We start from the raw sequence: 12,008 nt of genomic DNA, 5'->3' as shown, positions 1-12,008 counted from the left end.
GGGACTTAGTTCTTCAAAGTAGATATGCGTAAGATCATATTGTAATATTTCTTTCGGTTCCATGCATTTGAATTTACTGGTTGATAAAAACTGTAATTATAGCAAAATATGCAAAACATAGGTAATTAACTGTGTTTCTCTTCTATAGACTAAAGAAGGAACTAATTCTGCAACAACTGACATATTGAAACTGAAAGCCAAAGTGGATGAACTTGAGAGAGACTTGAACCAGACAAAAGCTTTTCAAGAAGAAGCTGAGAAAGAAAGAGCCTCATACCAGAATGAAGTGGTTGCTTTGAGGTAAAATATATTTTAAATGTTTTTTTTATAAAAGCCTTATGATTACTTCATTTTCCTTAATGTGCAAATGGGAATAGATCTTGTGCATTACATTTACATTATTATTATAGTGTATCAGTGACGTGTATTTGTGTGTGACTGTCTCTCTCTCTCTCTGTGTAATGGTTTGAAAATTTAAGATACCAGGCTTAAAAGATCAGAAAAAGCTACCTAAGTAGGAGGGAAGATCTCATAGTAATGTGAGAAAATGTGATATAATTAATAGTATATTGAAGTCCCAGGACACTTTACTGGTCACATTAGGTCAATTAATGACTGCCTGCCTGGGTTCATATAATCTGCCCTAAATTTCTGGGAGAGATCAGATATACCGTATTTTCCGGCGTATAAGACAACTTTCTAAACCATGCGACTTGTCTCTGAAGTCGGGGGTCATCTTATACGCCGAGTCGTCTTATACCCCGGAAAATACCGTATTTTCCAGTGCATAAGACGACTTTCTAACTATGTGAATCGTCTCTGAAGTTGGGAGTCGTCTTATACGCCGGAAAATACGGTAAATATTTTAATTGAGAAGTTTTTTTCTCCATTGAGACTGCCCTTGCTGTTCAGATTGGATTTGTATTTTTAATTAATTTCACTTTATCGTGCATGCTTTTCTTCAAACCAGCCTTATGAAATTGTAACAAGGACAATTGGTGTTAAGATTAGGTTCATGCAGTTGTCTAACTCTTTATCATTATCTTAACGTTGTTGCTCTAGAAAAGAAAACCACCGTCTATTGACAGAATCTCAAGCACTTCAAAATCACTTCCAGGCATCTCTTGTAGAAAAGGAAAAGCAGATTGCAGAACTAAAAAAAGTGCATCATGAAGTGACTCAAAGAGCTGTATCTCCTGGTAGCAGTTGCTCAGTAAAGGTAACTACGCAAAAACTACGCAAACCGCATCAAACAAAATGCCCCAAATGTGTCTTGTTTGCATTTTATATTAAATTTTGAATTTATATCCATATCAATTTCCAAGTAATAAAAATTTTGGAATAAAAATTAATCTTAAATGCACTTCCAGGGAATAAGTCATTTGAAGAGAATAAAACTAACTGAAATAGAAAGAAAATAGCCTAGGAAAATCACATATTGGAGTTGCCTGACCAAGATATCAATTTCCTCTACCATTAGTCTATAAAACCTGGAATCGCTGCAAAAAGCACAGATAAAAGAATATTGTATTTGCCACATTGCTATAAGCAGCAGGAGCATAAATGCCATAATCTGTAGCTAGGCCTCTTGAGACTCCAGCTCCTCTTTTCAGCCAAAGCATTGTGTTTTCTGTTGTGCAACGACTGCATTCCTATACCACCAGATGGCACTAGTGGCCAATAATATTAGTATTGCAAAGACAAGGTTTGGAACTAGGGATTTAAAAAAGACACATAACTCTTAATTGCACTGCCACACCAAAATCCTGAGAGCACACCGTATTGCCTCACATTGAACATCATGTTAAGTCATTCCTTCCTCTGAGAAGGGAGATGTTTTGACAAGTTGGCTCAGGATTTCAAGGTAATAAGTTCAAACCACAATAGAATGCCAAAAAGGATCACATTAAACAAATAATGAAGAGAAAAGAAGTCATATAGGCCAATTTACAGTGCATGCCTTTAGCAAGTTAGGAATCCCAGAAATGGATAGGCTCCCAGGGAGAATTCTTCTTGGGATTTGGGAATATATCAAAGTTCAAAGTGTCTGAGTTTCTGCTATTTTTGATACTTTTTCAAGGGTGAGAGACTAGCTTGGGGGCACATCATGTCACTATTATCTTTTTTATCTTAATAATTACAAGTAGCAGTGCAGGTAAAAGACTTGAAGTAAGAGTGATTACATTCAATTTGCAAAGTCTGCTAAGTAATCTTTTCTAAGCATAGAGCATGGAGTGTGGAGAAATTTATAGTTAGTGATAATATTTACAATACAGTGATGCAATTTGCAACATTTATTAAGTGATTCTAAATAATAAATTGGGTTAATACCTAACTCTAAAGTAGGTATGGAGAAATTTTATCTTATACCTTTAGAGGAAAAAAAGTGCACTATATCATCTCCTTTCCAATTTTTCCATGATGCCACTACAAATGCTTAGCGGTCTTAAATTCTTTATGGGACAGACTTGTATACATGGTTTTTATGTATATTGTATTCCTGTTCAATTCAATAGTCTGACAGTATTATTACAATAATGCCCATTTGCCAGTTCCTAAAGAAAGATTTGATAATTTCTCCAACTGGAAATACTTAATATAGCCAAACCTAATGGGCTTGGATTCAAGCTCTCATGCATTAGTTATCAACTAAAATAAACATATTAGTACATATAAAAGAATATGAATACAGCGTGGTACAATGCTTATAATACAATACAATCCTTATTCAATTCCAGGTTAGTCAGGAAGCTTAATAGTATGTATATCTTGGGCACATACTATCCTGAGTCTACTACAGAAAGTTGTAGTAGTGATGAATTTTCATATTCGTCTTCTTGGAAATAGTTTGGTAAAATTGTGGCAAGAACAGTGAGAAGTTCTACAGGATGCATTCTGAATTGACATTGTAGGCAATCACATTGTGGACCAGCAATGGTGAACCTTTTAGAGACTGAATGCCCAAACTGCAACCCAAAACCCATTTATGCATCATCGAGTGCTGGGTGGGTGTGGCCCATTGGCTGGGCATGGCCCATTGGGTGGGTGTGGCTGCGGTGGTAATGGCAGACTGGGTGGGACTAAAAAGTTCAATCAATCAATTCCAACTTTGCAAGATCTTTTTTTTCCCGCAAGAAGTTGAAATTGATTGATTGAACCTTTTTTTTTTTTTTGCACATAGCGGCGGAAGCCTAAAGCGAAAAGGTTTTATAAAACCCAGCTGAAGGCCTAGGACTGGAGCGACAGCGTGCGTGCCCACAGAGAGGGCTCTGAGTGCCGCCTCTGGCACTTGTGCCATAGGTTTGCCACCACTGTTGTAGACTATGTATGGTCAGCCTAAGTCACATTGTCATGTTTTTATATATTGTGCAAGGGATTAGAATCTGTTACTCTTGCTGGAAGCACAGATGTCTCTGATCAAGTGAAGCATCTGCTAGCTGAAAGAACTCATTTACAGAATGAACTCCAGCGCTGCTTTCAGGAGCTGCACCAGAGAGAATTGAAATTCCAACAAATAAACTCAAAGGTAACTAAGAAGATACAGCAAAATTATTCAACAAATATGGTACTTGTTATTTGTACATGGCTTTTTCCTGTAAATTTGCAGCTGTCCATGGAAATTATCTTAATAATACATTTCTATTTATTCTACTATAAGTTAGTTTGAAAAAAATCAGCTGGATTTCATTGTTGCATAAATGTAATAAAAATGTTGAAAATTTTAATTTCCTTCCTACTTATGTCTTAGCACAAACCTAAGCTTGTAAGCATCTCTGTGCAGAGTTTAGTAAATGGTGTGAAGCTCAATATAAAAATAAGGTGAAATTACTGTAAATGCTGGCGTATAAGGCGACTTTCGCGAGCGCTGAAATCGGCGCCAAAGACGGGGGTCGTCTTATACGCTGAGTCGTCTTATATGCCGGAAATACTGGTAGTTTCCGGCGTATAAGACGACGTTCTAGGAATGCGGCCCGGCTATAAAGACGGGGGTCGTCTTATACGCCGGGTCGCCTTGTACGCCGGCATTTACGGTACATTATTGGTATTCTTTCAAACAGTTACACAATTTTGATTTAACATAATGATAATATTTATATTATTTTGGTATGTCTGTGCACATTCATGAATTTAATCATTTGTCCAATCTAAATTATTGCAGGCAATACAAGAAAATGCTGTTTTGTCTGCTCAACTAAAAATGATGTCCCAAACTTTGCAAGATAATCAACTTCGTTGTAATGACCTCCAGAATCGTTACTTGAAGCTTGAAAGGGATTATCAGGTACAAGTTGTTTCTGTTCAAGATAACACCCAGGTAAGAAAGATTGGCAATTTTGTATAAATAGACACCAAGGAGTAGTCTGCATAGAGAATAGTCTTATGCATATAGTTAAGTTTGAATTAATTTCAGAAATAGAAGTACAAGTACAAGTAGAAGCAAATCATGAAGGCTAAGACTTTGGTTCCAGTTTTTCCAAATAAAATAAATAGTTGCAGGATGACGAAGAGATCAAGAAATACAATTTTCCCCGCTTTCTTCAAACAATATCTCTCTATCTCATACTTTAAAAACCTAGAAGGTAGTATATAGCTATGGCAACAGCCTACTCAAGTCAGAAAGCTTCGGTCTTTGTACCAGATCCACAAGGTCTTGTTTGCAAGCTTGCTCTAGGTATGCATTGTCTTTCTTACATGAATACATAATCTTGCTGCTCTTCTTTTGGGCAAGAACATTATGCAAAATGCAGAAATAGAATATTTTATATACAGGTAGTCTTTGACTTAACAACCATTTTTTTAGCAATTGTTTGAAATTACAACAGCACTTTAAAAAAATGACTTATGACCAGTCATCACACTAATGACATATAGCATCCCCAAAGTTACATGATCAAAATGTGGACATTTGGCAACTAGTGTGTATTTATGATGGCTACAATGGCCAGGGTCATGTGAACACCATTTGCAACCATGCCAGCCTGCTTCCAACACAGTAGGGGCAGCTGGATTCACTTAACGACCACATGAGTCACTTAATATCTGCAATGATTCACTCAACAACTGGCAAAAAGGTTGTAAAATTGGGCACAATTCACATAATAACCTCCTTGCTTAGCAATGGAAATTTTGGCTCTAAAATTGTGGTAGTAAGATGAAGAATATATGTAAGGCCCCCCCCCCAAAAGAGTAAAGGTATAAGAAAAAGAAAGCACAACTAAAATCTAGTATTCCTCCCCATATACTATTCACTATGCCTCTGTGTTGTTTTTTGACCTTGAAGACAAATCATCCTTCATGCACTGCTTTTTTGTTCTTTAAAGTTTTCACTTTATTTCTTTTTGAGGATATCAGTTGCATTTAATCACAACCTCAGTTTTTCCCCCTGCTCCTTAATCTATTCACTGTCCTTCCATAAATTTATTTTGTAATCCACAACCAGAAAATTTTTATGGTAAATGCAAGTAAGTCTCTTGAATTTCCTTTATTTTGGAATTAACTATAAAGAAGTAAATGTTACTTATTTTAATCAATGTGGTATATGTTTAACTTTTGATTTTTATGAACAGTTTTCTCATAAATGGCATAACAGTGTTGTACATTAACATCAATATTGAAATAGCGTGTCATGTTACTGTTTTAGAATGATCTTCCAACTGAAGTTCCTCCAGGAGCTCCTCAAGAAAGGGCTGCAGTTACTGTTAAAATAGATGATATGGAACTCGGTCAACTCAAGAAAAGGTTGCTATTTATTTATGTGGTAGTAATAGTTGTTGTTGTAGTAAAATACATTTTGTTGTTTAAGATGTAAATCACATTATGATACAATTTAAAGAAAGAGCATTGGTTTAACTTTAAATATTTAAAATAATTCTTAAAATGACTAATTTTAGTATAGTAATTCGAATAAAAGCAAAAATAAATAAAAATAAAAGTGAGAATATTTTTTATGTGTAATTTCATGTGTGGGTTTGCACTAGACTTGTAGAGCTGGAGGGACAACGTAATTCAGAGCAACAGACTATAACACAACTGACTGAGAGGCTCTCGGAAGAAAGGACTAGAAGACAAGTTGCAGAAGAGGCTTTGGGACAATCTGAGGAACAGATTAAAAGGTAACATTTATGTCACGTTTATGAAAAACACGTTGCTACAAGGCCTGGAATGAATTGACATATTTAACACTTCATGATGGACATAGCCATTTCTTTAGATTTAATGTACAACCAAGAATTTTAAAATGCCTTCCTGAGCTATTGACTATGGGATTTCTGTACATTGTAAACATTTGGAAACAAAATTCAGTCTTACAAATACAACATGGCCATACAGCTATGACGGATAAGAATCCTATAAAATCCAACATTGCCCCAAGGAGTCATGTTTCAGGAAGCAATTACTAGAGAAAACTTCAGAACATTGATCCAAATATATTATTTTACTACTACTGAAGTGACGAAACTTGAAATGTTATTATATCTCTATAAATAATATTACTTATAGTTATCACTTTCGCGACTGCAGTTATATTTTCTGATACTAATCTATCTAATCTCTGTATATGCTAATTTGATGGAGGTAGCATTGGTTCACAAGCAAATTAATATACTATTCCATATCTCAGTTTCAGTTATTTTAACAAATAAATATGTGCTCTTTTTATGATGAAAATTGTGATTTATTATTTATTACCTGTTAACTCAGGTACTTCACTAATAGTGCATATAACATAAAAGCTTTCGTGCAAATCAGTATGTTAATTTTGACATGTGAAGCCCTGTTTGGCTTGGCACCCAGGTTCTTGCAGGACCTTTTCTTTCAACCCATTAACGTGCCTGAGGTAGTTCTTGTGGGAGATGCTGCTGTTGTAGCCCATTTTCATGAGATGAGGAGAGATGAGCTAGAAAATGTGCTTTTTCGCCTACTCTTTGGAATAGTCTTCCTCTAGAAATTAGGCTGGTCCCTTTGGTAATATTCTTATATTGTATAAGCCAGTGAAAGTTGGACTCTTTCAGAAGTCATATGTAATATGGTCCCTTATTACCATTCCTTCTTTTTTTTCTACTTTCTATTCTTCCTGCTACTTTTGCTTTGGTGGGTTTTTATTTTAGTTATTTCGGGCTCTGATGGTTAGGAGGATTATACTGTAGAGAAATGTGTTATTGTCTGTTAATGTTCTTTTTATCATAGAGGCTTTATTATATTGTTATCTCAAAGGTGCTTTTTCAAGAGACAACTGAACTTTCTTGTTTTCCTTTGAAGACATTTTGCTTCTCATCCTAGAAGCTTCTTCAGCTCTGACTGGATGGTGGGGAATGGAAGATTTTTATTCTTACAGACAGCTGGTCGTTTGCATTCTTTTAGAGAGTCATTGAAGCCACCTGGAGGTTTATCTGGGTCCTCAAGGTCACTTGAGTGGTGCAAATATGTGTGGAGCCTTCTTGGAACTGCTGAAAGGACTATTGTAGACTGGACATAGACGATGTTGCATCCCTCCCCCTCTGTTGACATAGCTTTGACATAGATGGCCTCTTTGACCCCCCTTTCAAACCAGCGGTCCTCTCTGTCCAAAATGTGGACATTGCTGTCTTCAAAAGAGTGGCCTTTCTCTTTTAAATGCAGATAGACTGCTGAATCTTGTCCTGCTGGGTTTGTTCTTCTGTGTTGTGCCATATGTTTATGAAGTGGTTGTTTTGTTTCCCCAATGTACAGATCTGCACATGTCTCACTGCATTGTGCTGCATATACCACATTGTTTAGTTTATGTCTGGATATTTTATCCTTGGGGTGGGCAAGCTTCTGCCTTAGGGTAGTCTTGTGTTTAAGGTGTGCACGTATGTTATGTTGACTGAATATCCTCTTGAGCTTTTCAGATATTCAGAAGGCTCCACACACCCATTTGCACCATTCAGGTGATCTTGAGGACACAGATACACTTCCAAGTGGCCTGAATGACTCTCTAAAACAGTGGTTCTCAATCTGTGGATCGGAACCCCATTTGGGGGTCGAACGACCATTTCACGCCAAACAACGCTGTCTGTCATTTTTTTCCCCTTTTCCTTAGCTGTGCTACTCCTTTTATTCTATTGGCTTTTGAAAGCCAACAGAATAGACTCTATTGAATAGAGTCTAATTCTATTGGCTTTCAAAAGTCAATAGGAATTGTCCAGGCTGTCTCTGCCCTGCTGAGCCCGCCAAAAGTCCTATTCTGCAAACGGTGCTGCACCAGTTGAGTAGTCCTCAACTTACAACCGGTTGAATAGTCCTCGACTTACGATCAGTTGGGGGTCGTGGTATTAAAAAGGTTGAGAACCACTGCTCTAAAAGAATGCAAGGAATATAAATCCTTCCATTCCCCACCATGAATTCAGAGCTGAAGAAGCTTCTTGGATGAGAAGCAAAAACATCTTCAAAGAAAAACAAGAAAGTTCAGTTGCCCTTTGAAAAAGCACCTTTGAGACAACCATGACCTGGATGATTGAAAATCTCCATAGATATTAAATTGTTATATTTGGGGGTTTTTTGTTTTGTCTTTTGTTGTAAGCCATCAGAAGTTGGAATTATTTGGCAGCATATGCATTTAATACGTAAGTAAAGAAAATAAATAGGACTTTAATAACTAGCTATGTTTCTATATAAAAAAAGTCTTGCCTGTTTGAAGAGTAAGAAAATCTGACATAATTTGAAAAAAAACATTGATATTAAGAATCGTGATTCAAAGAAAAGTGTACACATATTCATAGCTGGTTGCTGCTTAGAAATTTCTGGCATCTTGAACTCTATTAACTTTTCTTTCAAGGCTTGAGATGACTACTTATAGATCATCACCTAGGGATTATGCTGTTCAGATGGAGTCTGATGATGAAAGAGAGGCTCTGGTCATCAACCCAAATGAACATATTGTAGTGCAAAAGGTAAGCTCATAAGTCTTAAGATGAAATGTCCCTGGCTGATGTGAAAATAAATCACATGATATAAAAAAGCAGAGATCATATAATGAAAATAATTTCCCATTAGACTTTGGGCCATTAGATTCTATTGTAGTTCTTTGCTTTACATCCAGGACGAAGTAATTCCAGAACTTTAGCAAAATTCTCAAATGCCATTTGACCTCATCTTTCAACATCTGCAATATTTTAATCACTTTTTTAATCACTTTTTTTAAAAAAAAACATAACTACTGAAGTGCTACCCTTTGAAATGCCATTGAATTACTAAAATGTATATATTCAAGTGCGATCCTCTCTGTAAATATGCAAATAACTGTGAAGTTTGATTAAGACTGGAAGCTCAGTCGATCATAAAAGTCAGCAGGTGTCCTTGAGCCAAAAACTATATCTCCTAAAGCTATAATAATAAAAAATAAAGCAAGTTTAGTTCTTGGAGAAAGAAATATGTCAATGAAATAGATAAAATAACTAGAACTTCTGAGGGTATAATCACTTTAGATGATATATGACACTTAAAATTGAATACATTCTTTCATTGTTTAGTTTTACTGTTTGCACTTGATTGCATGAAAATATTTGTGCAAGCTGTCCTGACAATCAGATCAATTATTGCATTATCCCATAAATTTATGCGCCTGTGAAAGTTTTTGCATCACAGTTATTAACTAAGTGTGTATTTACTGAACAGCTCAAATAAAGAGTTTCCAGACTATACTTTTAAACAAGGTGTATTCTTTGATTTTGCACAGGTAAAAGGAGGAGCACTTACTTTTAGGAGATGGATTCGGGGACGAAGTATTTTCTGCTCCAAGTTGCTGACCTCACGGGCAAAATCTCGCTATCTTTTTCTTGGTTATTTGGTGATGCTACATCTTCTAGTTGTCTTATGTCTAACAGGTGTCTTATAAGTGCACTGAATTTGCTGTGTGAATTATTTTCTTCTAAAATAATGTGTGCCAGTTTGAGATAACGGACTTCTCAAAAGCTATTGTAAAGCTATGCACTGGATACAGTTGATATATTTTCAGCATAAGGTGTGGGTTTCAACTTCGTTAACAAGAAGTTTTAGATGTACATTGTAGTTGTTCCAAAGTTGATTTGAGTAGCTCTGTAACAATGGAATATTATATTTGCTAAGAAAAAACGTTATCAAAACACTACCAGAAGCTGCTGCAGTTGGGATGTTTAATATATTTGAGGAATATGGAATAGCTGAACACTGTCAAATGGGTTGTAAATGCTATCTTTTCTATATAAATTTATTTTAACAGAGTTGAACTATACATTTGGGGAAAACTATTCTTAACTATTGGGTTTCTTTGCTTCTTGATTATAACAAGGAGCTCACAGAGTGCAATATATAGGGAGGGAAAGCTGGAATCATTATGAGTTTCTCAACTTTAAATAAAATCTTAAGAATTAAACTTGTCTGTGATATATTGAATGCTTACCATAGTCTGTGTATGAGGAGACTGGCAATAACTAAATCTTTTTTTTTCTGATAAAAAAATAGAGAAGGGGACAGTTTTTGGAAGTGTTTAAATTTCTTGTTCTGAGTTCTTGGAATCAGCTCCAAAACAACAGCTAATAATTTAATTTTTGTTGTTTGATGAGACATAAGGGAAGTTTTTGTGTTGGATAAAATGAAGTTTTCCAATTCACAGTAATTTATTATTTTAGATATAATCTAATTGCACAACATATTAAGTGTCTGGTTGATAACCTTCCAGTTTTTACCATCTAAATGTCATTAGTAATATCAACAATAGAGATGGAGGAGAGACTTGGAAGAATAACAATGTCCTTGGTAGTAACAATTTGAGAAATTTATAATCTGACTAATAATTCTAAGTACCTTTAAATATACTTTTTTTTCTTTATTTTTTGTAAAAAAATAATTTTCACTACTGAAAAAGGGGGAATTTTTTCAAGGATAATTAATCACATTATCCAGAGCTGGCATCTAAAAAAGATCAACACTCAACAGGTAGAATTCTTTTTTCGTATGGTAGGTCCAGGTGTGCCAAATTAACACCTGAAAAGCATCTAATGGGGAAAAGCCAAGGGAATACAAAGCATCATTACTGAAATCTGTTGTCTGAAAGGGTCTGACAACCAGCAAGTAACTTGCAGCTAAATGAAGTGCTGCCAAATTTTGAATAAAATTATGACTTGAACTAGTAAGTTGTCAGATGCAAACATGAAAAAGAAAACATACATGCTTTGTGTTTATTTTGAAATCTTCAACTGCAAGTATTTTCTGTTTTTGACTAGAAAAATTAACCTTGGTAAGAGGGGTGTGAGTAGTAATTTTTTTTTAAAAAAAATACCATACCTGCTAAATTGTTACATGCTTTTAACAGTAACTGAATTATTGAAATGAATGATTCACTCAGAAGAAATCTTAAAAGAAAAGATATTTATTACAATGTCCTAGCCTCCAATCACACTAAGTAAGTCTGCTCCATCTCTTCATACACATAAAATACTTGAAGATCACTATTATGCCTTGAATTTACAATCAGGAGTATGTATTTTAATCCCTGTATATAATATTTATTGATATGCAAGAAGCTGCAATCTACAGGTTCTGAAAGCTGAGCTATCTCATCTTCCTGCTGAGTAGAAGTACTTTTGCTATTATCATTCATAGGTATTTTACAGAGCATGTGAGGGCTGCTTTTTCCAGCCTCACACACACTAGAATACTGAGCCAATTCTGCAGTTGGGAATTGGAATCACTTCAGGTCTCTAAGTCAAAAAAAGCCTTATGGAGGACTGGCGTAGGGAACGGAAGATGTACCATGTAACTATATAACCATAAGCACCTTGGTCAGGCTGTAATTTTAAAATAATTGTGGGTATAATTGGATCTCCCAACATAACATAACTGCTTATTGACACATAGTATGTCTATGTGATCCAGCCATTCAGGTCATGGTTGTCTCAAAGGTGCTTTTTCAAGAGGCAATTGGGCTTTCATTTTCTTTGAAGATGTTTTGCTTCTTATCCAAGAAGCTGCTTCAGCTCTGACTGGATGGTGAGGAATGGAAAGATTTG

General features: G+C 35.5%; 1 protein-coding gene across 9 annotated transcripts in view; it reads left to right on the top strand.

Annotated features, from left to right (window-relative positions):
* Positions 1-10,372, top strand: part of LOC120314095 (golgin subfamily B member 1-like) — a 53,085-nt gene extending 42,713 nt beyond the window's left edge. For 8 of the 9 annotated variants that reach the window (XM_039356826.1, XM_039356825.1, XM_039356822.1 and 5 more), the window contains exons 22-29: positions 149-300; positions 1,063-1,219; positions 3,374-3,526; positions 4,160-4,315; positions 5,642-5,739; positions 5,979-6,113; positions 8,798-8,912; positions 9,698-10,372. In XM_039356826.1, the coding sequence (XP_039212760.1) occupies positions 149-300; positions 1,063-1,219; positions 3,374-3,526; positions 4,160-4,315; positions 5,642-5,739; positions 5,979-6,113; positions 8,798-8,912; positions 9,698-9,856 (1,125 nt within the window). In that variant the 3' untranslated portion in view covers positions 9,857-10,372. The remainder of the gene's footprint in view (positions 1-148; positions 301-1,062; positions 1,220-3,373; positions 3,527-4,159; positions 4,316-5,641; positions 5,740-5,978; positions 6,114-8,797; positions 8,913-9,697) is intronic. The other variant, XM_039356828.1, reaches the window with a different exon arrangement.
* The last annotated feature ends 1,636 nt before the right edge of the window (positions 10,373-12,008 follow it).

Source organism: Crotalus tigris, unplaced genomic scaffold, assembly GCF_016545835.1.
Source record: "Crotalus tigris isolate CLP2741 ecotype Arizona unplaced genomic scaffold, ASM1654583v1 scf7180000018831.1652172, whole genome shotgun sequence".
NCBI lineage: Eukaryota > Metazoa > Chordata > Lepidosauria > Squamata > Viperidae > Crotalus > Crotalus tigris.
Note: the sequence above shows the minus strand (reverse complement) of the source record. Positions and strands in the feature narration are given on the sequence as shown.